Source organism: Tribolium castaneum, chromosome 5, assembly GCF_031307605.1.
Source record: "Tribolium castaneum strain GA2 chromosome 5, icTriCast1.1, whole genome shotgun sequence".
Lineage (NCBI taxonomy): Eukaryota > Metazoa > Arthropoda > Insecta > Coleoptera > Tenebrionidae > Tribolium > Tribolium castaneum.
Genome location: NC_087398.1, coordinates 11,147,828 through 11,175,454, shown reverse-complemented (window position 1 = coordinate 11,175,454; position 27,627 = coordinate 11,147,828). Strand labels below are relative to the sequence as shown.

Genomic DNA, 27,627 nt, shown 5'->3' with positions numbered 1-27,627 from the left:
AAGTGTACATTATCGACAGATTTTGAGTTTTAAAATTTTTGTTCCCGTAAAATTTCAGGTTGAGACCGCCACTGGTGTTGTCTGTTAAATGTCAAAAAACTATCACCTGTCAAGTGGCTACATTTTTGCAAAACAAATCGTTCCAGTTTTTTGGGAATTGGCTAAAATCTCGTTTGATTGATCAAAAAAGTGTCCATCGGGCGTTTGCAAGTCGAAATTGTGTTTTTTGGGCGCCATCTGTGCGGCATGATGTAAGGAGGCCCCTAGCCGATAAGCCCACAGTCTCCCATGCCGGCAACGTCAAACGTAAATATGGTAGCGTCAAGTGCTTCGCAATTTTTCCTCCTCACCTCGCGAACTCTGAGTGAAAATGTCTAAACAGGTCAAGCGCAAAATAACCGTGAACCTAACTCCGAAAAGCAAAGAAGTCTCGAAGCCTCGCCCCAGCGTGTTCGAGCGTCTGGGCACCAAAGCCAGCACCAGCCAGGACTTTTGCCACCACTGGGCCCAGAGCGGCACCTGCCCCTACGGAAAAGGCTGCAAGTACTCCTCCACCCACACCCTGATCAGCCCCTCGAAACGGGCGGCCAAGACCCAGCGCAAGGACAATGCAAATAAACGGGTCCATCCCGGAAACCCAGACGAGGATTGGGACCACTGGGACCCGGAGGAACTAGCCGACGCCGACCCTGATGATCTAGAAAAGCGCCGGCAAGAACTGCAAAGAGAACTCGAACTACAAATGAAAATGGAGAACAAAGCCCGGAAAAAGGACAAGAAAACCAAGAAGGAGAGCAGCCCCTCGACCGAAAGCTCGTCATCATCCTCGGACTCGTCCTCCTCAAGTGACGACTCCACCTCCAGCAGCTCCTCGTCCATAGAAACGCGTCGGAAGAAGAGTAAAAAAACCAAAACCAAACGCGACTCCTCCTCATCCTCATCGGAGCGCCCCCCGAAAAAGAAACCAAAAACGAAACGAACATCCTCAAAATCGTCACAACGCACCGACAAAACTAAAAAAACAACTAAAACAGCCCCAAAAGCCAAGTCTCCAACACCGCAACGCAGTCGGAAACAGTCGCAAACACCGCCCCCCAAAATCAAGCCGGGGCTCCCCCCAGCAAAGTCCCCAAGGCCCACGAGTCGGTCAAGCGACCGTAAGGAGAAACACCACACGCCCTCTCCCAAACCTAAAGAAAAGGAGAAGGAGAAAGAAAAAGAGAAAGAACGGGAAAAGGAGAAGGAACGGGAGAGGGAAAAGGAAAGAGAGCGGGAGCGGGAGAAGGAACGCGAACGCGAAAAGGAGAAGGAAAGGAACAAGAAAGATAGGGAGAAGGATGACCATAAAAAGAAAGAGTCAAGGTCGCCGAAACGGGACAGCAGGTCGACGAAAGACACTAAGAAGAGGGATACTCCAGATTCGTCGCATTCAAGGGATAAGAAGGGCTCACCAAGTCGGTCTAAAGGTAGCACGGGGAGCAGTCGAAGGGATCACAAGGGGACGCCGCCCAAGGAGGAGAGAAGTCGGGATAAAAAGGACGATAAGGATAGGTAAGAAACGAACTGTTTTTTAAACAATAAATCATAAAAGCGTAAGTTTTTTTAAAATTTTGTTAGAACTGTCTTCATTGAAGATACGCTTTTAGCAGATTCCCCCTTGCATTGCACTGTATATTGTATATGCGAGAAAGAAGTTCAAAGCAATGTTAGTTATGTATTATGTTTCTTTTAAATAGCACTTTCTATTTTTTGTTTATCACTGCTTTCGTATTCATCAAAAGACGAAAATCTTTCATTTAATGTTTCATTTTCACTTTATTTTCTTCAACTTTTACATATTATTATTTTTATTTTTAGAAATTCTAGCTTTGATTTAATGTTTCCAAAAATCTCACATTTAAATGTTTCTTTTGACCTTCCTGTGGAGTGTAATCTCAAATTCAAAGTTTCCTCTATCTTGAACTGCTCAGAGATTTTACACGTACAGAGTGTCTCAAAATTGGCGAATCCATAGTTCAGAGCATTGTAGAGAATCACTTCAGAAGTCTAAATTTAGAAGAAGAAAAAAAATATTCGGGGCTTTCCCACAAAGATGGGTTTGAAGATCACTCTTTAAATTGCGTTTTTTTTTTAAATGCAGGCTAAAAGTTTTAGTGTTGGTATTTATGGTACCTATGATTGTGGAAAATAATAAAATAAAACAATTTCCCAAAAGTTAGCTTTATTTTGGAGTAAATAAATCTAGAATGCTTCAATTTGATACTGCCAAATTTATTGAACCCTTACCTAAATCATTGTCTACTGAACTATCCACCTTTTCAGTTTTTTTTGAAATTCTAACAATTTTGAAGATGTTTTCACCTTTTAAATACATACTTGTTTGGCTAACATAATTTTTGATTTTATCTAAAAGTTTTGATGGATGGTATCACTGTTAACTTAAGTTTTTTTTAGTGTTGTTATAACTAGCTTAAAAATTGTGAAGTACATTTCCAATTAATAAGTTAAATGAAGCCGTTTCAGAATTTTATAGGTATACTTAGGTTTCACAGTTAGCTTAACTTTGCAATCATTAACTATTATTTATATTAACTAAATACTATGCTACTATTAATAATAAAAACAATTATGAAGTTCTTTACAATTAAAAAAAAACACAGAAAAAAACGTAAGCAAAAAAAAGTAAAAAATGAAGCTCTTGGGATTGGAAATAAAAATTAAAGAACAAAGGTCATAAACCTGACAGAATGCTCTGTGATTGGTAATCAGCATTTACGTTTTATGCAAAAAAATCTTTGTTTTCTAAAACATTTCTTTCATTAATATCTTCTTTCAATGTATTTTTTGTAATTTTAAATCTTTGAAAAAACTTTAAATTGTTAAGGCAGTATTTTTTCTAATTTTTTTCCAATTTTCTTATTCTGGTTTTTTACGAACAACGTGTTTTACTCAGTTTTGTTCGTTGATGTACCTAAGATATTTTTGAATTTTTTTCCATAATTAATGAGTACTGGCACAATAAAATTTTAGTGAAGTGTTATTTCACTTATTTCTTCGCAAAGTTTCACCTTCCTCACATATCAACTCGATCGGATTAAAGTTGCAATGATTGGGGAAAAAAAAACTTTCTTAAAAAAATGGAAATTTTTGAATTTCTTCTTTTTGGAAAATTTATTCGATGTTATTTCGTTTTTGCCGAATGGTGATTTGCAGTGTCCATTACAATTACATTATTTGTTGGAAGAATGGGGAGTAATTTTTCTAAAAACCATTTCAAAGTGTAACATATTTTTTTGGTAATCCACGTTTGCTTTATTTAGCAGAAATTTTATTTTAAAATTTTATTATAAAATAAAAAATAAACAACAACTACAATAACAGTAAATAATAATAAAACAATAACTGTTATTATTCCTTTAGTATTTCTACTCCTTTGCATGTGATTAATTTTTTGCTACACAGTGTCGAACTTTATGATAGTAATTTTTTTCTTAAACTTAATTTTTACGTCTATTTAACTTGAGTGATATTTTATCTGGTAACACAAACTTTTCTTCACAATTTATTGTCGCTGAAACAATTTTTAAATGATAAATATGAGTATTATATTTATCACCTACCTTTGAAATTACATACTTTTTAACAATTGATTCTGACTATTTGAAAAATGATGGGTAGACGTGAGAGAAATTATATAATACCGAGTAATCATTTTAGAATTTATCAAGAAGCATGGAACTCACCCAATGATAAATAACTCACAATCAAAAATGACAAAGCTTAGACAATTTCTTAGGTTGTACGTAATCCGCTAGAGTTTTGTTCGTTTGAATTCGCTATTTTTAAAGTTTGTTTAACTTTGTTAATATTTTATTTCTTCGTCTTTCAGACCTCGCGCCAAGGACCGTCCGAGCGACGACAAATCGCGCAAAGACAAGCGAGATTCGCGCGATCGTGAACGTGAACGTGAGCGTGAACGTCGTCTTGCGCGTGAAGAACGTGAAGCAGCGCGTGAAAAAGAACGCGAAGAAGCACTGGCCCGTTGCCAGGAGCGTCAGCGTGAACGTGAACGTCTCAAGGAGCTCGCAAAGAAAGAGGAAGAAAGGAGAGGACGTGAACGAAGTCGACGTGAAGATCGAGGACTTGATAAACCTTCAAGTGATAGAGTCGAACGCTTATTACCATTGCCTGAAGATCGAGTGCCTCCGAGTCGTAAACATTCGAGCGATCGTCGGGAAAGAGACCGAAGGGAACGCACCCCTGAACGAAGAAAATCGGTTGAGCGCAGGGATGAAAAAGATCGAGGGTATGAGCGGAGTTACGAACGTTCGAGTGATCGTAACTATGATAGGGAGTCACGGGATCGGGACCGGGATTATGGGGCGATCCCAGCGAGGTTACGCGACAGTGAGAGAAGGATTGAGGATAAGGACTATGATAGTCCGTATGATAGAGCGAGACATGATGATCGCAGGTATCTCGATATTGATTATAATGAGAATTCGAGAGAGGAGAGATTGCCGGAATATCCCGAAGACCGACGGTCTAGGCGGGATTTGTGGGATGGAGGACGGGATGAAAGGGATTTAGATTTGGAACATCGGAGATATGCGAGAGAGGATTCAAGGCCGCCAGGTTCTCTCAAAGGAAGGGATTGGGAAACGGATTATCCGGATCATGATTGGGATCGGGCGAGGCGTCCAATAGATTGGGAAGGAAGGGAAAATTGGGATGCTGCCGACCATAAACATTTGACTGAGGAAGATTGGAGACTGTATAATTGGGCAGGAGAGGATCGAAGACGATGGCCGGCTGAGTGGAGGGAGAGGTCGAGGCCAAGAAGCTCAACCTCTCACAGGGATGGTAAGAGAAATTTTTATTTTTTTATTAGGACACAATCGCGGTGTTCAATGCTATAACGAAATAAGTCCAGTTTTAAGGAATAGTATAATTCATAACGAGTGTCGAAAGTGAGATCAGTTTGACAACTTCTGTCATGAGTTTCCAAAAATTAAATAATTAAATGTCTATTTTTTGTATCTAGTGTGTCGTGTCTTTTGTATATTTGGGTGCGCAGGACTCGCAAAGTTGTGTGAAACACCCTGTATAATCAAGATAATGTAGTATTTTAATTTAAAAAATAATAACAATAATAACTTAATAACTGATTTGGATTCCATGATAGAAGCTGTTTAAAAAAAATAAAAAATAAACAAAAAAACGGAGGTTATAAAGAAAGACCTAAAAAATAAAGTAAAGCAGTGTCATCTTAAAGAAAAACAATGCAGGAGATCGAGAACATCAAAAAAATGAAGCTTCTGGAATTAAAAATTAAGGAACAAATGTTAATAATAATTAATTAATTTTTTATAACCTCTACAAAGTGTTCTAAATTAAAAAATTTCTAACGCCTTTGCGTTTTTTTCAATAAACTTTTTGTTCTCTGAATCGTCCTCTCCATTGTAATTTTTTGCAATTTTATTTCTTCGAAAGAAATTTAACTTGTAAAGAAATTTCTCGAATTTGTTTTTTTGCATTAAGTATGTATGTAATAGGCGAAAATTGTGGCTTTAAACTTAAAGCATTAATAATTTTTAAATGAAGAATTAAATTTGGTGGCCCTTAGTGTATTTGGTATATTATATTTATAAAACATAAATAATTATCATTTTATTATTAATTGGTTCGTCATTGATTTCGTCTTCATCATGTAATAAATGTATCATTATGTTGTTGGCAAGTGTAAAAAATGTGGATGGTAAGTTTTGATCATTTAAATAAATACACTTTCTTTTGCTTCAGTAAGTTATTCTTAAAATTTTTATGTGCTATCCAAGGGTATTCTATAGAGGTGGAGGGCTGGTAGTAAAATTAGAAATAAAATATTAAATCTGATATATTCCATTTTAACTGTTAAGTGTTTTAAATGTGTTAGGATTTAATTCCACATTGAGTGGTATAAAACTAAAAAGGGTTGATACCATCCTCGACTTTTATTTATTAAATTTGTCATTAAAATACTTGACGAAACAAGTTTTTTACAAAGGGTTGTAATAAGAAAAAACGTTCATTTTCCATTCATTCCCCATAGAATTGTTTAAAAATAAACAGGATTTGTCATTTGAAATAAGCAAAATAAAAGGCTCTAAAGTTTAAAATGTTTGAAAATAAATTGTAAACACCCTGTAGTAATTCAGATCAACCAAACTTAATTAATAAGTCCGTTAGACCTTGTTCAAGACCTACGTACTAATAGTGTCATCAGGAAAGCACCGTTTCTATTTTTTATGAATTTTTAAAACTAAATGTAAAACCGATTTTTTTTGTTTTTATTTTTTTAACCAGTAATCCCTGAACCGATTAAAAAAACTTTAGGACATGTAAGAAGCTAGAAGGGCATCCTAATAAGCACTAAAAATAATAGCATGCCATTAAAAAAATATTAAAATGACGTCATACTTTTTTGAGACATTTTGTATAATCAAAAATATTTTCCTGAAATACTTCCTAGAGTGTAAATAACGTTTACAAAGTATCAAAAGTCCAACTTTACTAATAACTCGGCTACAAAAGACGGGGGCTGAGCTGAGCTGAGCTAGACCACCTTTTATATCGGATACAAATCCATAAATATCGGACATTATGATATTTTGGTATTACAAATATCATATTTGCCAATCTTGCAAATTTATAACATCTGCAAACAATGTTCACATGCCAATTTTACCGAAATTCCGAAAAAAAAAGAGTACTCCAATATCAAAATGCAAATTAAAAATTCCTCGAAAATTTAGTTAGTTAGGCACTTTGATGCATTACTTAAATTGCATCTATGAACAACAAATCGTTGGCGTTAAATTATATCAAAAGTGAAAAAACACCAAATAGTAAACATTTTACAATTTAGTCAAGTTCTTTTATACAATAAAATCACCTACGATTCTTTTAGAATTACAGGTAAATTATAAATAGATGATAAGTGACTCATCGGTGTTATGAACACCCCAAGCCAATTTTAATGCATTTTCAGATGAGACAATGTCAGAAAGCCGGAGGAAAGAGCCCCCACCCCGCCAAGACCCTCGTTCGGACCGTTCCGACTCGAAAACCTCATCAATGCCCGAAGTTGAACTCAAAAAGGAACCAGCAACCAAACGCCCCGCTGATGAACCCCCAGAACCCACCCAAGAACCGAAAAAACCATCAATTGAACCGGTTCTTGAAGACGATCTTAGTGAAATCAGCGACGACGCTGACGATATCCTCAACCGAGACGAAGAAATCACAGAAGCAACACCCGAAGAAACGCCAGTTGAACAAACCGAAACTTCATCAGTCAAAGAGCAACAAAACTCAGCCGCGTCGCAGAAATCCCACTCTCCGAGTCGTTCCCCGAACCGAATCCCCAAAGACGAATCAATCGACGAAGAGAACATGGACTTGGACTTTGAGGAGATTTCGGAAGACGAGCTGGAGGAGGAGTTGCGGGTTAAGGGCATCGGTGATGCTTTAGGGGTGGACTGGGCGAGTTTGGTGGCGGAGTCCAGGCCAAGAGTTAAGCCGATGAGTTCGGCGAAAAGACGTTGGGAGAGCCATAACGTGTTGGTTAATCTAGGAATTTCGGTCGATTTGGCTGGCGAAGACTTGGTCAGAGATGTGCTAAAAGAGCACACCAAGGCTGAAAGTGAAACACCAACAACAAGTGTGAACGGAGTTGGGGAAACCCCCGAAATAGTCATCTCGCATCCCATTGGAGCGATACAAGTGGCCAATCGAGAGAAGCAAGCCGTGAGGAAGGCGCTGTTCTCGAGTGTTGGACCGAATTGTCGAGCTCTGTCGGCACGACGTGACCTCATGATACGCAGACATTTGTGTAATTTACCCTTGAAGGATGCGTTCGTGGAAGCGCCGAAACGGCACGACCCCGAATTATTAAAACTCGCAGTGCAGTTGTTTGAACGGTGTTTATAGCGTTAGTGTTTGTTTATAAACGTACAGCGGAAGCTTTCAATTGATTGGCGAATAAGTGAGACAGGTCGGTCCCCACTTCGATTTCTTGCGGAGGCTTCCCTCTGAAAATTTAATTAAGTGTGGGGGGAATTACCCGAGTGAAATATACTTAATAAAGAGTCTTGCGTTCTTGATCCCCTTCAAGACTCCCATCTCGCCATCAACCAAAAGCAAACTCCCTTCCCTTAGCCCCAGAACGTTGTACACGTCATACGCATCCGGCAAGCTGTGGTATTGCAAAATGCGTTCCTCCCGTGTCTCCCCCTTGTGAGTTGAGTTGGGGTCCGTGTCCAAGTAGTGCGGGTTGATATTGAAAGGGATAAGGTTCAGGGCGTTGAAACTTGGCGGGTAAACTATGGGCATATCGTTGGTGTTGTGGATGGAGGGGGCTGCGATATTCGTCCCTGCGCTGCTCCCAATATAGGGCACCCCATCCTCAAACACCCGCTCCCGGATCAATTTAACCAAATTCTTGTCGTACAAAGTCTTGAGCAGGAGGAAAGTGTTGCCTCCACCTACGAAAATCGCCTCGGCTCGTTTGACGGCATCGACAGGGTTGTCTTGGTGAATGCCCTCGACTTGATAGCCCCATTTGGTGAAAACGGGGCGCACTTTGGCCAAATAAGCGTCGTGGTCGACTGCAGCATAGGGGACGAAAAGGACAGTCGAGACGCGATTTCTACGAAACGAAACCAGTTTTTTGTGAATTAGTTACGAGGTTTACTTGTTGAGGAAGGTGTTGATGTCGCTGGCTGCATACTCCAGGAAGCCGTGGCCGTGCACCACCGAGGAAGACAATAAGAGGAGACGCGGACGGGACATTGGCACAAAACGAAATCTGAAGAATTGCTCGTGAACTCTAGGGAAAGTGGGTTATCAAGTACGTACTGATAAGAAATGGGAGATTTTTTATGATAAAACACTTCAACAAGCGGGAGTCGCAACTTACTTTTTTGAGGTTAGGTTTTTGGGATTTTCGTACGAAAATTTATACAGACGGGACGGTTTAACATAGTTTAAGAGACTGGGTAATTTTAAAACGCGTGTCCAAATCATGTAAAATGCGTTTGTCATTCACATTTTACGGAAAATATTACTTCGCGCCATTGAATTTAAACAAAATGACAAGTTTGACGGCGTCCGCAGTCGGCCAAATGTAACGTTTAAGAATAACTCAAAATGAATATTTTATTTTTGATTTTTACATAACGTGAACTACTCGTTGAGAAACGTTGAGTTTCAAAAATGGTTCAACAATTTGTGGTTCCATTCATTATGAAATTTCCCTTAGTAGGTGTAATGTACTCAAATTAATAAAACCTACCATAGTAGAGATTTTATCTGTTTTAACTACAAACTTAACCTTAATTTAAGTTGTATTGTTTGTTTTATTTTATTATTTATTAGTTACTTCCACAATTAACTATGAGACTGAAAGATTACTCAAACAACTGTCGCACCTGTTTGGCTACTTTGGATGGGGAGAAGACGTCCATTTACGACGAAAATGTATCAAAGATGCTGTCTCAGTGCACCCCGATTTCGGTATTTCCCCCGCTTTTGCAATTTTTGTTTAATAACAGTTTCAGCCGTGCGAAAAGGACGGTTTAATGGAATACATTTGCGAATCATGTCGTGAAAAATTAAACCAAGCGTACAATTTTAAAGAAAAGTGTCGAGCCGTTGATAAATATTTGCGTGAGCTCTATGACTCGGAATCGGATGATTTTGATAACAATTCTGTTGACACGTCCTTTGTAGACGACCCAAGTGAAATTATTTGTACTATCTGCAAAAAAAATTTCACACGTAAATCATCGTTACGTGTCCATCTTCAAAGACATTACAGTATGTTTTGGTATATTAAAAGACTCGTCTTAATCCCAGAATTACAGGAAATAATCCACAAAAGTGCAAGCATTGTCAGAAAATATTTTCAACGAAATCAGATCTCACATCACACGAGGCTAGACACAGCGCTCAATTGTATAAATGTGACACTTGTAGTCGCTGTTTTTCCACGAAAAATTCCATAGCAAAACATGTAAAAACCCATCTGAGCCTCAAACCGTTTCTTTGCCCATACTGTGGCAAAAGGTAAAAAGTTTTAAAATACATAAAAAATTTAAAATACAAAGTCAGAACTACGGATATCTAAAACGAGTATTCTAGTAACGTTTTCTTTGTACACCATAAAGTTTTACAACAGATAATTGTGTTTAAGATAAGCAGCCCTCACAATAATATGTTTTGACAAGGGTAACCCGAAAATATTTACGATATCCACCGGTTCCTCTGAAAGACTACAACCTGTTTGCAATAAATCACACAATAAGCCTTGAGTGATTAGCTTGAAGGGTAATATTAAAAATTTAATGGTGTACAAAGAAACGTTGCTACAATAGTTTTACTTATTCCGTATTCGCACATATTTGTAAAACCAACAATTTGTTGCAGATTTTGCGTTAACGACACCTTACAGACACATTTAAAAGTGCACACGAAAAAAAACTTGCTAATGTGTCAATTTTGCGACAAAGAATTCGCTGCGAGGGCTTCCCTTTCACTACATTTGAAAAACCACACCGGGGAAGTCCCGCATCTTTGCTCCGCTTGCGGTCTACAATTTAAATCCAGTTCTGAGTTGAAAAGTCACGAAGTTAGCCACAATCATAAACAAATCAACTCTGTTTTCTTACAACTAATTTGTGAAGTGTGTGGGAAAAGGTGACTTGTTGGAACATTTTTTTCTTATTTTTTATTGTTTTCCGACAGTTATAGGTCTAAATCTGCGCTAGTTAAACACATGGTGGTTCATAACACAGAACCGGTGCATAAATGTGGCGAGTGTAATCGAAGTTTTTACACAATGAGCGATTTGAATGTGCATACACTTATGCATAAGGGGGATTCACCGTTTTTGTGCTCCGAATGTGGGAAAGGTTTTAATAGAAAAAACAATTATGTAAGGCACACTAAAACTATCCACAAACGCAAATCTTGACTGTTTATTGATATTGCAATAAAAATGTTGTTTATGATATATTTTTATTACATGTTACGCAAAAGCAAAAAGGAATTATGATATAAATAAATAAAAGACTTAGCAAGATGGTTATTTTAAATTTGGCGCAATTTGTGCGCTGCTGCCTAATCTCTCCCCTTCTTTAAAAAGCTTGATTTACCTTGTCTTACTCTAATGCACATTCTATTATAACATCCTAACGTCTTCTATAAAGCCCAAGGAATGTTCAAAGACCTGGATAAAGGCATAATCGATAATAAATTCGTTCAAAAATTATGAACTTGACAGTCCAATTTTGGGCAATTTCTTTGCGCAATGTTGGCTGCATGCGGTCACGTGACACAAAACGACCGTTTTCTTTTTAAAAAGTGACGCGGAAAACAAGAGTGGACTCGTATTTGTAACGGTTATCGATTAAAGTAATAATTCGGGCGTGATTTCGGTAATTTCATTCAAAATTGTGACGAAAAATGGAGCGTTGTTTTGGTTATCTCGAGTTTGTGCGTAAACCCGGCTTATCTCCGACGAAGTTCGACCTCCAAGTGGCAGGCCCCACAACCATTGGGGCTGCGATAACGTGTGATATTCGCATAAAATCGCGCAATGCAAACGCTGCCCCGGTGTCTTGTTCTATCGATTTGAACAACGACGGAGTGGTAAGGCGGAATTTAAGACAAAAAAGTCGTACTGAGTGTAAACTTTTAGGCCATTTTGGAAAACAAAGGTGACGACTTGATTCTCCACAATGGCAAGAAAATGAAGAAAAGTGTTTTGCTGAAAGACAACGATGAGTTTGTGGTGGTGGGAAAGCATTTTCGTTATGTAAACACGAACGCCCCCGTTGCGGTAACCTCACAATTTGTATTAAAATTGCCTCTGATGTTTGGACTTTCAGGACTTGCAGCCAGTTATGTTCAATAAAAGGCGGACAGTTATGCCTGATTTTAAGGTCAGATCGGCGTCAAAAATCCCAGTCCCTTCCAGACATTTTACCACAGTGAGGAGGAGTTTATCGACGTCAAAAGTCACAACTAAGACGTCCAGGAGTTCCTGTCCTAGCAAAAAACAGAGCCATATTTTCAAATGGAAAACTAGTAGTGCTCTTAATGTGAGCACACAAGGCTCATCTGCACGTAAATCACAAGATTTGGCAACAATGGTCCGCAAATCGCTGTTTTTGAAAAATAAAGGGGAAACATTTAACTCTTCCATTGCTTTAAATGAGAGCAGAAAATCACTTGTTACAAGTTTTGTGGCTCAAAAGACACCATCACCTCGGGGGGTGAAAAGGGGACGCTCGTCCAGTACTGGAAGAGTGGTTAAAAAGACAAGGCGGGAAGATACGGTAATTAATTTGATCAAATTGTGTTATTTTACTGTATTTTTTTGTGTAGTTTTTCTTAAGTTCGTCAATCTCTGGTGAGCAAGTGTCACCACTATATGACACTCTTCTTCAAATAATCAGTCCTCAAAAATCGGTCGCCAATGTCTCTGATGTGAGTGATTTTGAAGAATTTTTGGAAAGTTCAAGCCTTGAGTCTTCAATCAACGAGTTAACTGATACGAATTTAATGAAAACTCCTGAAATATCAAAGTCTGAAGGCATTGACTTGACAAACGTCAGTGGAGTTGAAAAGGTTTTTAAAACCCACAAAGTTCAGAAATCACCCAAAAACGATTTAACGAACGTCAGTGGACTGGAGAGGATTTTGAGAACCCCGAAAGTTGAGGAATCGCCTAAAAACGATTTAGGAAATATTAGTGGAGTTAAGAAAATTTTGAAAACTCCCCGACTTCACAAATCACCGAAAAACGATCTAGCAAATGTGAGCGGAATTTCGGAAATTTTCAAAACTCCCCAAGTTCAGAAAAAGGGTTTAGCAAACGTCAGTGGAACAAAGAAGAGAACTCCGAGAGATGTAATGTCGCCGAAAAATGATTTGACAAGTGTTAGTAGAGTAACGAGAGCTTCGAAAACTCCGAAAGCTCAGAAATCACCGGAAAACGATTTAGCAAATGTCAGTGGAATTTCGGAAATTTTTAAAACTCCCAAAGTCCGGAAATCTCCCAAAAACGATCTGTCAGACATCAGCGAAGGAAAGAAAATCGTGCGAACTCCGAGCGTTGTAAAGTCACCGAAAAATGATTTGACAAGTGTTAGTGAAGTAAAGAAAATTTTGAAAACTCCAAAAGCTCAGAAATCACCGGAAAACGATTTAGCAAATGTCAGTGCAATTTCGGAAGTTTTCAAAACTCCAAAAGCCCATAAATCTAAAAACGATCTGTCAAACGTCAGTGGAGAAAAGAAGATTGTGAAAACTCCGAGAGTTGTAATGTCGCCGAAAAATGTTTTTGCGAATGTTGGTGGAGTAAAGAAAGCTTTGAAAACTCCCAAAGTTCACAAATCACCGAAAAACGATTTAGCAAATGTTAGTGGCATTTCGGAAATTTTTAAAACTCCCAAAGCCCAGAAATCTGAAAACGATCTGTCAAACGACAGTGGTGTAAAGGAAATTTTGAAAACTCCAAAAGCTCAGAAATCACCGAAAAACGATTTAGCAAATGTCAGTGCAATTTCAGAAATTTTCAAAACTCCCAAAGTCCAGAAATCTCCTGAAAACGATCTGTCAAACGGCAGTGGAGTAAAGAAAATTTTGAAAACTCCAAAAGCTCAGAAATCACCGAAAGACGATTTAGCAAATGTCAGTGCAATTTCAGAAATTTTCAAAACTCCCAAAGTCCAGAAATCTCCTGAAAACGATCTGTCAAACGGCAGTGGAGTAAAGAAAATTTTGAAAACTCCAAAAGCTCAGAAATCACCGAAAGACGATTTAGCAAATGTCAGTGCAATTTCGGAAATTTTCAAAACTCCAAAAGTCCAGAAATCTAAAAACGATCTACCAAACGTCAGTGGAGAAAAAAAGTTTGTGAAAACTCCGAGAGTTGTAAAATCGCCGGAAAATGATTTGACAAGTGTTATTGGAATAAACAAAATTTTGAAAACTCCGAAAGCTCAGAAATCACCGAAAAACGATTTAGCAAATGTCAGTGGAATTTCTGAAATTTTCAAAACTCCCAAAGTCCAGAAATCTCCTAAAAGCGATCTATTAAACGTCAGTGGAGAAAAGAAGATTGTGAAAACTCCGGGAGTCGTAAAATCGCCGGAAAATGATTTAGCTAACGTTAGTGGAGCAAAGCAACTTTTGGAAACTCCCAAATCACCGAAAAACGATTTGGCAAATGTCAGTGGAATTTCGAAAATTTTCAAAACTCCTAAAGTTCAAAAATCTCCTAAAAATGATCTAACACACGTCAGTGGAGTAAAAAAGATTTTGAGAACACCCAAAGTTTTAAAGTCCCCCAAAAACGATTTGACCAATGTTAGTGGAGTAAAGGAGATTTTAAAAACTCCGAAAGCTCAGAAATCTCCGAAAAACGATTTAACCGACGTTAGAGGAGTTAAAAAGATTTTGAGAACTCCGAAAGTTCAAAAATCACCGAAAAATGATCTAACAGACGTCAGAGGAGTTAAAAAGATTTTGAAAACTCCAAAAGTTCAGAATTCACCGAAGAACGATTTAACCGACGTTGCGGGAGTTAAGAACATTTTGAAAACTCCAAAACATCCAAAATCACCCGAAAACGATTTAAGTAACGTCAGTGGGATTGCGAAAATTTTGAAAACACCTAAGGTTCAAAAATCACCCAAAAATGACTTGTCGAATGTTAGCGGAATTAATCTTTTAAAAACTCCCAAAGTTCCGAAATCGCCATTGAACGACTTGACGAACGTAGCAGGTGTGAAAAAGCTTTTCAAAACTCCCAGAGTTGTGAAATCGCCCCAAAACGATTTACGTGACGTGAGAGGAGTGAAGCAAATTTTCAAAAGTTCCAAGTTGCAAAAACCTCCGAAAAACGACTTAAGTGATGTTGTTGGAGTACGAGAACTTTTTGAAACTACAAAAACCGATACTCCTCATAACTTACTTTCTTCTCTTCGAAGCTTTTTGTTGGCAGATAATTTAACATCACAAGCTGAAGAAGTGACTGAACAGGCGCGACCTCGTGGCCGACCTAAAAAAACTGTTAAAAATTTGAATCTGGAATTGGAAAATTCACCAACTCCTAAAACTAAAAAGAGAGGTCGAGGTAAACGACCAATTTCTCCCGCATCAGAGGAAACGGAAACTCCGGAACAAAAACGAAGTTTGCGCACGCGTAAAGCAACAGCAACGAGTGAAACTAACCTTAAAAAAACGCCGCAAAAAGAAAAAATGTCTGAGAAGAATGATCAAAAAGTGGAGGAAGTGACAGTATCGCCGAAAAAAAGAAGAGGGAGAAAGAGGAAGGTTGAACAAGAGGTGGTGATTAGTGTTGCGGAAGAGAAACAGGAAGAAGTAGTTGAGAAAAAGAAGAATACGAGAGGGCGTAAGAAGATCGTAAAGGAAGACGTTGCAGAAACGCGATCGCTGAGGAATAAGAAAGGAAAAGTGGAGGAGAAACAACAGGATGAAGTAGTGGAGAAGAAAACGAATACCAGAGGGCGCAAGAAGGTCCTAGAGGAAGAAGTAGAAGAGGAGAAGAAAGTTTCCAACACGAGTAAGGATCAAGTTGAGGAGACCGAAGAGCCGAAAAGAAAAACGACTAGACGAAAGAAGAAGGATGAGCCAGTTAATGAAAGTACAAAGCAGTTGGAGGTTAAAGAGATAAAAAGTACAAATACAAAGGGTAGAAGAGGTAAAAAAAGTGTTGAAGAGTCCAGCAGATACAACCTTCGAATCAGATGAAAAAAGAAGTTATATTTTTAGTTTTATTTAGATTTTTTTATGTTATAATAATGCAATTATTAGTTAAAAACAGTCCCTGTGCTATGAATAATTTTTAAATAAAAGACACTACCAATTTATTAACTTTTTAAACTTCTATCATTAACATTTCTTGTTTTGGCGCGAAGAAGTGGTGGTAATGTAGGGAATTTTATTTTATGGTTTTTTGTTGCCAACTTTAATAATAATTATTGAAATTGTAAATTACATTAACTATTATTATTCTGAAATGCTTGAATAATTTATAACAGCTAATTTTTGTTTGAACTTACAAAATTTTAAACTAAATATCTAACACGGTTTTGTATAATTGGTTGCCTGTGTAAATCGCTAGAATTTGTAAAATTTTAAAATGTATATCTGAATTATTTTCATCAGCGTATAAATTTTAATTTTTCGTTTGTGTATTTGATGTTATGTTGATAATTGAACAAAAAAATTATTTTGTGAAAGTTAACAGAGTCGGACCAAGTATGCTAGGAAGGGGTCCCAAGGGCGCTGAATGATAAGAAAACTGTGATATTAAAGACTATATATATAATTCATTAAAGAAAACACACTAATGATAATTGTAACATATTATTAATTAATGTTCCGTAACGTTGTTATTTGAAAAACATTTGTTCATTAGGCTGTTACCTCATTTAAAAAAAAATGAAATTAAAGTTTGGTGCCGCCCTTGACTAAAAAAGACATATCAATTTTTTTTTTTTTTTAGATAATTGTTCAGCATAAAAATGCTCAAGTTGCCATAATTTAAAGATTTCGTATCTTTTACAATAACTGAGCTTCCTATGGTGGAGTTCGAACAACGGACACCCTGTATATACTACTTTGATCCAGTTTGGCACTAAAAGTGCGGCTTATAATATCTTCATAATCGAAAAATTACACTGTTTTCGATCTAATTTAGTGCCTGTTAGTGTTGGGTTTATTTTTTAGAAACTTTGCGACCTAATCACGATTCTAGGTAAAAAACATGCTAATAGTCATTAAATAAGATAACTAATTTTACCTCATTTTGGTAATATTTTGGAAAAAAAATATCTTTACCTCAAAAACGTGCTGAAGCAAGCGTAGTAGTTAAAAGCTTATTTGTTTTTAATATTTTAGCTAAATTTCCTTTTTGTTCCTGTTTGTCCTTGTGCAAAAAAGCCTGATATCCAAATAATAAAATGCATCATCACAACTGTTCGTAAACAAGCATCTCACCCATCCACCGAATTAATTAATTGACTTAATAACAAGCGTCGTAAGCCGGCTTACGATTGGACGCTTGCGGCGCTAAAACCTGTCTTAAGTAAACCCATCCACCATTGCCACATTTCGTCTTTTCCACTCAACCCAGGCTTGGTTTTGAGCAGTTTTGAACCAGCGACTTGACAACACCTCCTCGACCACCTCCGCAATATTCGAATTCCAGAGCGAAAATTTCGTGTTTGCGTCGGTGTTTCGGCCAAGTCCCGCGATGAATTTCGTGCTAGTGCTTAGTTTGGTGCTAGGAGAGGCGCTATGTTGGTCAAAAGCGGGCATCTACATCGACAACGGCCTCAACCAGACCGTCATCGACCGCGAGATGACCACCAGCGAGAAGCAGGAGATGGAGATGGAGATCCTGAACCTGCTGGGCCTCCCCGAGCGCCCCAAGCGGGTCTCCAACTCGCTGAAGCGGTCGGCCCCCAAGTTCCTCCTGGACATCTACAAGTCGCTGATGGAGGAGGAGAACGAGGGCCACTCCAGGAGCGAGCGCAGCGCTGACTTGAACCTCAGTGGAGACGAGCAGAATGCGATCGACGAGAGCGACGTTATTATGACTTTTGAGAGCATAAGTAAAGATTTTGGTCCATTTTTTATTTTTTTTTATTGTATATTTATATTTTATTTAGACCACCACGTGAGCAGCGTGCGGCACGAAAGAGGCAAAAGGCTGTGGTTTAACGTTTCGGAAATGCCGATTGCCGAAAATGTGGTCGGAGCTGAGCTCCGGATTTATCAGAAGGAAATTCATTCGCCTAAAAAGGCCAGAAATGTGTATACTGTTACAGTGTTTGAACTTGTCAACACAGATTCGGGGTACTTTATTTTCTGTACAATTTATTTTACATTTTTATTATTGGGAATTATTACAGTGAGAGAGAACTGGAGTACATTTCTGCAGTAAATACAACAGGTAGTTTCACCGGGTGGTTAAATCTGAATTTAACGGCTTGTTTGCCGACTTGGGTGGCTTTCCCCGATTCCAATAAGGGTCTCTACCTGTCGGTACATCCGGTCGATAAGCCAGGTAGGTAATTATCCCAAATTTTTTCCTAATGGCGTGTCATAAATGTCCATCATCCAAAGATGCAATTATTTTGAAAATACTTTGTAACAAAAATCAATAAACTGTTGCGAATAGTTTTTACCACGTTTTTCATCAATATTTTCTTGAATACAAGGCGAAAATTGTGCACTATGTAAGTTGTTTGTTTTTTAATTTTGCTAAATCACAATACGCGTCGAGAAATGGCAAAAATTAATGTTGTTTTACTATTTATTTCTTTCGATTTAGCTCATCCTTGAGTGAAAGTTGAAAAACCATTTCAAAATATAACAATATTGTGTTTTTCGCGTCTTTATAAGCACATTTTTTGAAAGTTTTGTTGATTAACAGATTGATAAAAATTACCAAATTGCGTCAGAAGTTACAGAATTTTTACTTTTTTGAGCCTTTTAGCACGTTGTCAGCCAGAAATGACGAAATTTTTACAAACAAGCCGAAAAATAAGCAAGTTGGGCCAGAAATGGTGTTGTGTTTTTGATTTTTTGCTGGATTATTTTTTAAAAAAGAAACGAAATTTGTCAAAATTATTCCAAAAATGGTGTTGTTTTTGCTCTTCAAGGGTTTAAGCTCGTTTTTTGAATTAAAAACTTACCACAAAACACGTCTAGAAATGAAAACAATTAGGTAGTCGACACTTAATATGTTATTTTGCCTAATTCACATGAGTGATTTTTTTGAACGTTTTTGAACTAATGTTTTAGTTTTTTTGTGCGATTTCCCTGCTAAATAATCAACAGAGTATTAATTTAAATGTAGAATTGTATTATTTTTACATTTTAGGGTTTTAGTACGGTTTTCAGCAAATATGCAGTGGCATGCAGTGTCCTAGCGAGTAGGTAAAGTCCATTATTTACCTTTAAATGTTGCAAAAGTAATATTTTTTTCTTAAACTGTAGATAATAACCCTCTGTCTCAACTAAAATTACTTTCAAATACACTGGCTGTTTCGGAAATGAACTACAATACAAGGTTTACAAGTTTTTCAATTTTGAATCTAGCTTTTGAAATTGATGATTTTGTCCTAAACTTTTATTGGTTGATTTTGCTCAGTTTTTGAAATGTTTTAATTTTTTTACCAGAAACACGCTGTTTTTAAAAATGTTTAGCTCAAAAACTAAAATTCCTACAAAAAGAGAATTTTAAAGAAGAATGTTCAAACTTAGGAACACAGAAAAATTAAGAAGTTTGTTAAAGGTTGAATAACCTCCAAAAGTTAAATGGAACACCCAATTTTTTGTTTTTCTTTTTCAAACATTAATAAATATTCTGTCTAAAGACATAAAGTTTCAAATGCCTACAGTTACCATTAAAAAATTTATTTCACTTTAAATTTAATTTCAGCAACATTACAAATTATTTTTAGCATTGTCGTTACCATAGTAAAGCTACATCCAAAAATGCAAAAAAATATTGGGTGTTCTGTTTAAAAAAAAACATAAATTTTTATTGCAGCTTATTTCCGAAAGAGCTTGAAAATAATTTTAGTTGGCTTAGGTAAAAAATATTACATTTCTAACATTTAAAGATGAATAATGGACTTTTTGGGACAAATATATAGTTACAAATGTTTGATAACAAACCGAAAAACGACCAAATAAGACCAAAAACGGTATTATTTGTTGCTATAAATTATTTTAAAAATTTTTGCTCTGTAAGCTAGTTTTTGAGTTGAATTCAAACACGTCTAGGAATCACAAAAATGAATCGAAATGAATGTTATTTTGGTTATCTTTCTGCGAAATCTTGTAAAAATCGGTTGATTAACAGGAATCTGAAGTTTTTTTTACCGTCTTTGAGCTTTTTGTCTAAAACTGACAAAAAAACACCAAATAATAAATGAACTGTTTATTTTTGAGCGTTTTCTGGTAGAAACAAAATTAATATTTTATTAGAAAAAAACCGAAAAATCGCCAAGTTGGGCCAAGAATTGTGTTATTTTTGGGTTTTCACTTAGTAAAACCCAAATTTTTGAAATAAAATTTGCCAAATTATAATGTTGAAAGTAAATGCCTGTACTTGTAATAAGACGTAATTTATACTTTATAAAACGAATAGTAAAACTGTTTTTTTATTTTGTTACATATTCAAGATTTAGGGTATTTCTGTACTTGAGAGTTGTTTATTGTACAAAATTTTTTCGAAACAAAAATAATTCGTTATTTTTTCCTGTTTTACTCGATTTAGCTTGTTTATAAGCAAAATTTATTAAATAATAGGATTAATAGGCCAATAAACCATATAATATTTGATCAAAACTGATATTAATTTTTCTTTTTTCAAAAAAATCAGCTTTTTTGGTCACTTTTTTTTACCAAATTCATATTACACCTAAACCACAAAAATAATTAATTATTTTTTCCTGGTTTCACTTGATTTAGCTTGTTTATAAGCAAAATTCATTAAATAATAGGATTTATAGGCCAATAAACCATATAATATTTGGTCAAAAATGATATTATTTTTCCTTTTTCTAAAAAAATCAGTTTTTTTAGTCACTTCTTTTTTTTACCAAATTCAATTAACTATTTAGGGTTTTTAGTACATTTTATGCCATTGCTACCAAGCCGAAAATTTACCAAATTAGGCCAAAAATGGTGTTATTTTCTAATAAAATTTAAGTTAAAAAAAAATCCAAAACTGGCTGAGAAACTATGAAATTAGGTTGAATTGATATTTTAGCTTACTTGCTTGATTCATTTCACTTTTAGTCCAAAGACTCATCTAGTTTGTAAGTTTATCTACATAATTTCAAATTTAATTTGAAAAAAAGGTAAGTTTGGAAAATTACACAGGGTGGTTCTTCAATAGAATTTTTCGCTTCGTTATTTTGAAAAACGTGTTTACATTTACGAATTTTTCCTTAGAATTTGAAGTGAAGATAATTTTTTGTACAGTTTTTATAGTCTTTCCAACTGTCTTTTGTAGCTTGATATCATTATTTGGGAAATAAAATAAATTAAAAATATTTTATCACTGAATTTTTTTTGATAATTACTTTTTTACAAAACAGGACGCGAAATAAGGCCCGAAGACATCGGCCTAATCACCGTCAAGGGCGAGGATGAGACGCAGCCCTTCATGGTGGCCTTCCTCAAGGCCAGTAACCACGTCCAACCCAAACGAAGTATTCGCGATTTGAGCTCAAAACGTCGCGTCCGAAAATCAAACTACGTGGAGATGATGCTAAGCGACAACCCTCATTACGGCTCCACTTGCAAAATGTACGACCTCTACATCAGCTTCAAGGACTTGAAGTGGCAGGTTTGTGTGCAAAATAAATATTTACAAGGGGATTAACACGCCAGTTAAAATTTCTCCAATTTCCTGTAAACCTTGGACCAAAATTCTTAGGAAAAAAATGATTTCTTTATTTGATTCAGGATTGGATTATTGCACCTGCCGGCTATTCGGCCCATTATTGTGCCGGCGAATGCAAATTTCCACTCAACGGCCATATGAACGCCACCAACCACGCAATCGTCCAGACTTTGGTCCACTTGATGTACCCCAACAAGTATCCAAAGCCGTGCTGTGCGCCAACAAAACTGACACCAATCTCGGTGCTCTATTTCCAGGACGATACTAACGTTATACTCAAAAAGTACAAGAAAATGTCAGTCAAGAGCTGCGGGTGCCATTAATTTGTAAATATAAGTAGGTTTAAGTGAGACTTGTACATATTTAAAGCTTGGTTTTAATAAATGACTTTTGACCAATCGGACGCCACTTTCTAATCTTTCCCACTATAAATGAATCCTCACCCCTAACTCAGTTTCAGTTTCACTTTCAGCCGGAATCATGAAGGTCGTTGTTGCCAGTTTCGTGCTTCTCCTAGTGTTTCGTGAAGTTTCCACTTTCCTAAAATCGGGGATTTACCTCGATAACGGTTTCGATCAGACTTCAATTGGCCAACTCGGGGATCAACAAATACAACTGGAGGTTTTAAACCTTCTGGGTCTTCCAAACCGGCCGAAAAAGATCAATAATTCGGTCACAAAATCAGCGGCTAAGTACATTCTGGATATTTACAACTCGTTGATGGAAAAAATTGATGGCCACTCATCCAGACGGAAAAGAAGTGCCGGTGTAAACCTGAGCAGTGAGGAAGAAACAGCCGTTGAAAACAGTGACGTTATCATGACTTTCGAAGCCATTCGGAACAGCGAGAAGAAATTCAAACGACTCGAGAAAGGCAAGAAATTGTGGTTCAATGTGAGCGAGATGTCGGTTGCTGAAGATGTGATCAGTGCCGAATTGAAGATTTTCCAGAAGGGGGCCCCGAAAAGGGCCGGGAATGTTTACGCAGTCGTCGTTTATGAGTTGGTAGACAGGTAATAAAATTACAATTAATCGAATTACTTCAATATTTCTCGTCATGATTTATTTATTTATTTGCATCTTACACACTTTTACTGTTGTCAAACAACAGACACCCCAATCAAAAGTATAAAAAAATATGGCTTTGAAGTTCTCATTGCTTAATTTCAGATTTTCCACAGTGTTTTACTTTAAAATTTAAAGTCACATAACTTGACATTGGAGAGTGATATCTTTGTCCTGTTTTTTGTGATAAACTCACAAAATGTGACGCTAATATGTGAGAAAGAATATTTGAAAAAAAAATGCCATGTTAGGTAGGCTTAACAGAAAGAACAATAAGTGGCCAGTTTTTCATATTGAAAATCATCAAATCAAATTTTTGTCCTCCTTTGTTAATCGTTCGGTGGCGAATGCCAGATTCAACAACATTACGTTATTTGTTGAATAAATCCAAATAAAAAATTTCAGAAAAAGAGAAATGTTTGTTTATCAAACGGTTAAATACATGCCATTACTCATAAGGTCTTAAATAATAAGTTTGGGCCTTCTTTTACCCAAAATATACTGAGAGGTAATGGTAAAAAATTAATTCATAGCAGCACGAAAGAGGCAAAACAAAATACGAAGAAGAGTTAAAAAATAATTAAACTGTGTTGGATTGTAGATGTAAAAATTAGCAGAAATCAGTGCTAGACAATGCAGGAAAAGGCTTGGTGTTGCGAACTGAAATTGAAATTTCATCATTTAGACTTCGAATAAAGATTTAATTATACAGAGTCGCCAAAAAGTATGGATACAGTTAAATATTTTCAGAACGGTTTAACAGAAAAACTTGAAATTTGGGGAACCGTTAAAAATGTTTAAATTTTATCATCTGAGAGCTTTTTCAAATTTTTATCGTCATTTATTTTGAAAATACAAGGTAACTTGATTTTTTTGAATGACACGAAGGGTCAAATTGAATCATTTTTAATAGAGCTTTTTTCTGAATTCAACGATATAACATGATACCCATCTTTACTTTTATTAAAATGTAAAAAAATAAAAATTCAAAAATTTTCTGGAATAGTAAAACTAAGTTAGCTTTGAAAATACTGTTATTAGCGATATCCGTCACTTGTATATTAGCCAAAAATTAAACTTGGGTGCAATATTTAGTTTAACAATAGTACATTTAGGTAAAACTGAGCGAAAAAATTCTCATGTTGTTTTATCATAGAGACAGATAGATAGGCAAGAAGTTAGTGGAAATCAGTTTGAACATCGTTTGTAGCATAAAAATCAAGTACTCGGTATTTAAAATTTCTGGATTAAAATGTGTTCTTTTTCAGTTAAAAGTGTTATTTTAACAATTATTTTTAACTTTTACTTATTTTTTGGTTAATGAGCTAACGATAGATAAAGACAACATTTCCAAGGCTAATAAAATTTTACATTTTTCAAAATTTTCGAAATTAAGGTATGAACTCAGAAAAAAATCCTCTTCTCAAAAATATTAAATTTGACCCTTGTTGCTATATAAAAAAATCAAGTTAGCCTTGTAAACATCTAAAACGATACAATTTAATTTATACTCTTAAGCAAATACTAAATGTCAATAAGTTTTGATGAATAGTTTTTATTAAATAATCAATTAATTAATATTTTTTGTTATTTTTGTATAAAAATAAGAAAATAACACGTCTGGAACCTGTCTAGATAAAAGAACTTTCGCAAAGGTGTCTGTGGTGGCAGGTGGCGGCAGAGAAGATTAAGCTTCCAATTGTAGCTTTACAAAAAAAAAATAAAAAAAATAACTGGTTTAATTAGAAAGTTTCAGTTGCCAGATAAGGTTGAAAATTCTGAAGTTTTATTAAAAAATAAGTAGCTAAAAATTTTATCAAAAGAAACACCATTTTTAAGATTGTTTTTGGCTATTAAATCAAATAGATTTTTTGTTTCTTTATTTTAAAGCTGTTGTAAAATTATTTCATTATTATCAAATTATTATCATTCAAACACTATCACTATTCGTTCTAGTATTAAATAAAGAAAATAACTTAGATATAAAACTACCTATAAAAGTAATTACACATGAACAAATCACTCCGAAGTGGCTCCGCACATGGGGGTCCTACGCTCAAATAAATTTGTGTGTTCTGTAATGCGTTCAAGCGAAACAATTTGAAACTAAATTTAGGAAAAATAACAAACGAAATGACTTGATATTCCAGGGGGAGGAGGTTTCAATACGTTTCATCCGTTAACACCACTGGAAACTACAAAGGTTGGTTAAGCTTGAACTTAACTTCTTGCACAACAAACTGGAGCGCTCATCGTCACTACACGAAGGGATTTTATTTATCGGTTTATCCAGTAGAGAAACCAGGTAAAATATTTAATCATTTACTTATTTTTTTTAAATATAGTATTTTCAGGGCGCGAAATACGCCCCGAAGAGATCGGTTTAACCACCTCCACAAACCCCTTCATTGTGGCCTTTCTCAAAGCAAGCACTCGCGTCCAACCCCAACGAAATGTTCGTTCAGTCAGTCCAAAACAAAACTATGTTTCAACCATGAAGCAGTATCAGCATGGAACGACTTGCAGAATACATACTTTGTACATAAGTTTCAAAGATTTGAAGTGGCAGGTAATTAATTGGTGTTTTATTGAGTGTTTGAGTGTTTTAATGCTGTTTTTTAGGACTGGGTTATTGCACCTGAAGGCTATGCGGCTTATTATTGCGCTGGAGAGTGCAATTTTCCTCTGACTGCGCACATGAACGCCACAAAACACGCTCTAGTTCAGAGTTTGGTGCATTTGATTCAACCCCACAAGTTTCCAAAGCCGTGCTGTGCACCAACAGAGCTGAGGCCGATTCCTCTCGTTTACTATTTGGACGCAGGGACCAGTAATGTCGTCCTGAAGAAGTACAGCAATATGGCTGTTAAGAGTTGCGGCTGTCATTGATTTTTTTTTGTTAAAATTGTACAGTTTTAGTGTTTATTTATAATAAAAGATATCAATAAGGGATTGGTTTTATTTATTCAAATCGAGTTTTTTATTATTTGCCACATTTTTCGTGAATTAATGCCTGGATATCAAATTATGTCCAATTAAATCTCACTCTTATGTGATAAGACTGTTGAAAATTCGCATAGCAATTAATTGTTAATATCATTATTTAAATTGAAAAACCTTAAAGGAATCTGCGCCAGTTACACCCAACTTGCACTAGGTGGCATAATTAGACAAAATACGTTAAAAACATCACATTTTTACTGCAAAGTTTAATGTAAAAGACAGCGAATTTCGCTAAATGTCTTTTAAAATTGGCAGTGCCATTTGTTGGTTGTTAATTTACAAAAATAAACAATTTCAGGATATTCATATAAACCCTACCATTACTCACAGTATGTTGTAATAAAATTTCAAGAAGGTAGAAACAACATCCTTTAAAGATTTTAAATAAAACGACGAGTTGCAACGTTTCGTTTTTATATAATAAACATCATCAGGCTAAAAATACTATATAACCACAATTAATTACAAACCTATTTACTCGTTCAAATTCTTTAAAGTAAACATTAAAAGGTGGAATTGACCTGCATGAATTTTGAATTAATTTAAAAGAATAACAATATTTACAACCACTGAAAAGAAAAAAAATTAAGTAGGGATAAGTGGAAATTGAAAAAACAATCTAAATTTCTGAAACTTTTTTAAATTAGTTTTATAATAATATTCCAAAAATTTTAACTATCACACTTTTAACAATAAATTTCAAAATAGTGCCTAAAGTAATACCATAAATTGTTACTTTACTTGCAATATTAGCACTAAAAATCAAATGAATGAAGTTGAAGTTCGATATGATTAAAGTTAAAAAGGTTATTAATTACCTAGTCATAAAACTATTAAAAAAACAAGACAAAACAAAATATAAAAATAATGAAATATGATGACGATAATTACCTAATGTTATTACTTTTTCACAATACAGAATTTGTAAATTTTACGAAGTTTATTAATTTATTTGATTTGGAATTAACAGAAAAATTTTTATTTTTTGAGTCTTCTTTTGTAATGTTTCTTCATCAAGAATTTCAACACCATCAAAGTCAAATTGGTGTTTTGTTTTCTTGATTCGCTAAGGCTGCTAACAGATTAGTTTTACATGGAAGTTATACTCTCTACAATCACATTGGTGTTTTTTTATTCTGTTCTATAATTTTTGTTTGGTTTGTTCAATATAAATTTGATCACACGTTTTACAACTAATTCGATAAACTACGTTACTTTTTTCTAATATAGAAGTTTTTGATTTTAATTTGCTAAAAACTTGATTTAATGTTTTATTCTTATAGAAGACTAATTTAGAGAAACGTGAATTAAACAAATGTTTGAATTTATTTCTGATCAAAGGGATATTAATTAATTTACGATATTTAGCAGACAGGGAATATGAATTCAAGGAGGTTGTGGAATCAGAATTATCGGTAGCTGTTATCATTATATAAAATTTTGTTAACTAAATTAAGTGGATAATTATAATTACTAGATATAATACTAATAGCTAATCACTAATCACTTAGCTTATTGACTTCAATTTTGAGCGATTTTAAGACTTATTTTGCTGAAAGAGGTGATTCAAATAAAAATTTAAAATACGTAAGAAAGATGTTGGTTTAAAGTGCCACTTAATTTTATTATTATTTTCAAGACTCCTAATAACATTAATGTTATATGATATGGAATTACATTGTTATTTTCAAGTTCAAGTGTAAATTTTAAAGTTGGATAATAAGTATTAAATATATTTAAAATAAAATATTGTTTATTAAACGGAATACAAGTAAGTAAATCATCTACATAAGTGAACATAAAAGAAAGATAAAAATTCATTTTTGCAGCACAAGTGCACACCAAGTCATGTATCAGCAAATTTGTAAAGTAGCAGTAGCTATTATTAAAAATTAAGCTAATTATTCTTAAAACTGAAGTATGTGTTGAAATTTCGAATTGGTTACTATAGTACACAGTACGTTGTCATCAAAAACCGTACAGGTGACTAATAAATAGCCTTGTAATTGCTGTTTAGTCCCGTTCAGTAGTTTAAAAAAATTCAAAATTTCCGCCAT

The 27,627-nt window shown here is 35.3% G+C and overlaps 6 protein-coding genes across 8 annotated transcripts; 5 read left to right on the top strand and 1 right to left on the bottom strand.

Annotated features, from left to right (window-relative positions):
* The first annotated feature begins 107 nt into the window (after positions 1-107).
* LOC660353 (fl(2)d-associated complex component) lies at positions 108-8,130 on the top strand. Its single transcript, XM_966591.4, has 3 exons — positions 108-1,551; positions 3,890-4,863; positions 7,031-8,130. Exons 1-3 carry the CDS (start codon positions 371-373, stop codon positions 7,969-7,971), a joined length of 3,096 nt encoding a protein of 1,031 aa, XP_971684.1. The 5' UTR covers positions 108-370; the 3' UTR covers positions 7,972-8,130.
* Positions 7,946-9,160, bottom strand: LOC660413 (uncharacterized protein). Of its 3 annotated transcripts, none has more exons than XM_008194825.3 (4): positions 8,960-9,159; positions 8,735-8,848; positions 8,120-8,689; positions 7,946-8,072 (listed from the first exon to the last, which is right to left on the bottom strand). In XM_008194825.3, exons 1-4 carry the CDS (start codon positions 9,082-9,084, stop codon positions 7,985-7,987), a joined length of 897 nt encoding a protein of 298 aa, XP_008193047.1. In that variant the 5' UTR covers positions 9,085-9,159; the 3' UTR covers positions 7,946-7,984. The 3 variants fall into 3 exon arrangements, with proteins under 3 accessions (XP_008193047.1, XP_008193046.1, XP_008193048.1); XM_008194824.3 differs by having other exon boundaries at positions 8,735-8,869; positions 8,960-9,158; XM_008194826.3 differs by lacking the exon at positions 8,735-8,848 and having other exon boundaries at positions 8,960-9,160.
* Positions 8,755-11,053, top strand: LOC103312927 (gastrula zinc finger protein xLCGF3.1). Its single transcript, XM_015979870.2, has 6 exons — positions 8,755-8,890; positions 9,418-9,555; positions 9,600-9,858; positions 9,906-10,107; positions 10,468-10,737; positions 10,786-11,053. The coding sequence occupies exons 2-6, from the start codon at positions 9,436-9,438 to the stop codon at positions 11,012-11,014; spliced, it is 1,080 nt and encodes a 359-aa protein (XP_015835356.1). The 5' UTR covers positions 8,755-8,890; positions 9,418-9,435; the 3' UTR covers positions 11,015-11,053.
* A 305-nt stretch (positions 11,054-11,358) lies between these two features.
* LOC103312928 (proliferation marker protein Ki-67) lies at positions 11,359-15,941 on the top strand. The gene is made up of 4 exons (XM_008194828.3): positions 11,359-11,691; positions 11,741-11,881; positions 11,931-12,380; positions 12,430-15,941. Exons 1-4 carry the CDS (start codon positions 11,506-11,508, stop codon positions 15,820-15,822), a joined length of 4,170 nt encoding a protein of 1,389 aa, XP_008193050.1. The 5' UTR covers positions 11,359-11,505; the 3' UTR covers positions 15,823-15,941.
* A 1,388-nt stretch (positions 15,942-17,329) lies between these two features.
* Positions 17,330-21,825, top strand: Gbb (glass bottom boat protein). The gene is made up of 5 exons (NM_001114341.1): positions 17,330-17,690; positions 17,748-17,934; positions 17,991-18,145; positions 21,195-21,445; positions 21,565-21,825. The coding sequence occupies exons 1-5, from the start codon at positions 17,330-17,332 to the stop codon at positions 21,823-21,825; spliced, it is 1,215 nt and encodes a 404-aa protein (NP_001107813.1).
* A 156-nt stretch (positions 21,826-21,981) lies between these two features.
* Positions 21,982-25,517, top strand: LOC660537 (protein 60A-like). Its single transcript, XM_064356789.1, has 4 exons — positions 21,982-22,515; positions 24,718-24,872; positions 24,922-25,136; positions 25,190-25,517. Exons 1-4 carry the CDS (start codon positions 21,983-21,985, stop codon positions 25,454-25,456), a joined length of 1,170 nt encoding a protein of 389 aa, XP_064212859.1. The 5' UTR covers position 21,982; the 3' UTR covers positions 25,457-25,517.
* Positions 25,518-27,627: the final 2,110 nt, after the last annotated feature.

What these genes read in the sequence shown, in the direction of transcription:
- LOC660353 (XM_966591.4), top strand. Translation starts at nt 371, where the DNA reads ATGTCTAAACAGGTCAAGCGCAAAATAACCGTGAACCTAACTCCGAAA. An exon ending in AAAAAGGACGATAAGGATAG is followed by an intron (nt 1,552 to 3,889) that starts GTAAGAAACGAA and finishes TTCGTCTTTCAG; the next exon opens with ACCTCGCGCCAAGGACCGTC. An exon ending in CTCAACCTCTCACAGGGATG is followed by an intron (nt 4,864 to 7,030) that starts GTAAGAGAAATT and finishes ATGCATTTTCAG; the next exon opens with ATGAGACAATGTCAGAAAGC.
- LOC660537 (XM_064356789.1), top strand. Translation starts at nt 21,983, where the DNA reads ATGAAGGTCGTTGTTGCCAGTTTCGTGCTTCTCCTAGTGTTTCGTGAA. An exon ending in GTTTATGAGTTGGTAGACAG is followed by an intron (nt 22,516 to 24,717) that starts GTAATAAAATTA and finishes TTGATATTCCAG; the next exon opens with GGGGAGGAGGTTTCAATACG. An exon ending in TCAAAGATTTGAAGTGGCAG is followed by an intron (nt 25,137 to 25,189) that starts GTAATTAATTGG and finishes GCTGTTTTTTAG; the next exon opens with GACTGGGTTATTGCACCTGA.
- LOC103312928 (XM_008194828.3), top strand. Translation starts at nt 11,506, where the DNA reads ATGGAGCGTTGTTTTGGTTATCTCGAGTTTGTGCGTAAACCCGGCTTA. An exon ending in ACACGAACGCCCCCGTTGCG is followed by an intron (nt 11,882 to 11,930) that starts GTAACCTCACAA and finishes TTGGACTTTCAG; the next exon opens with GACTTGCAGCCAGTTATGTT. An exon ending in AGACAAGGCGGGAAGATACG is followed by an intron (nt 12,381 to 12,429) that starts GTAATTAATTTG and finishes TTTTTTGTGTAG; the next exon opens with TTTTTCTTAAGTTCGTCAAT.
- LOC103312927 (XM_015979870.2), top strand. Translation starts at nt 9,436, where the DNA reads ATGAGACTGAAAGATTACTCAAACAACTGTCGCACCTGTTTGGCTACT. An exon ending in CTCAGTGCACCCCGATTTCG is followed by an intron (nt 9,556 to 9,599) that starts GTATTTCCCCCG and finishes TAACAGTTTCAG; the next exon opens with CCGTGCGAAAAGGACGGTTT. An exon ending in CCATCTTCAAAGACATTACA is followed by an intron (nt 9,859 to 9,905) that starts GTATGTTTTGGT and finishes CCAGAATTACAG; the next exon opens with GAAATAATCCACAAAAGTGC.
- Gbb (NM_001114341.1), top strand. Translation starts at nt 17,330, where the DNA reads ATGAATTTCGTGCTAGTGCTTAGTTTGGTGCTAGGAGAGGCGCTATGT. An exon ending in ACATCCGGTCGATAAGCCAG is followed by an intron (nt 18,146 to 21,194) that starts GTAGGTAATTAT and finishes TTTACAAAACAG; the next exon opens with GACGCGAAATAAGGCCCGAA. An exon ending in TCAAGGACTTGAAGTGGCAG is followed by an intron (nt 21,446 to 21,564) that starts GTTTGTGTGCAA and finishes TATTTGATTCAG; the next exon opens with GATTGGATTATTGCACCTGC.
- LOC660413 (XM_008194824.3), bottom strand. Translation starts at nt 9,084, where the DNA reads ATGACAAACGCATTTTACATGATTTGGACACGCGTTTTAAAATTACCC. An exon ending in AAAAACCTAACCTCAAAAAA is followed by an intron (nt 8,870 to 8,959) that starts GTAAGTTGCGAC and finishes CACTTTCCCTAG; the next exon opens with AGTTCACGAGCAATTCTTCA. An exon ending in ATCAACACCTTCCTCAACAA is followed by an intron (nt 8,690 to 8,734) that starts GTAAACCTCGTA and finishes TTCGTTTCGTAG; the next exon opens with AAATCGCGTCTCGACTGTCC.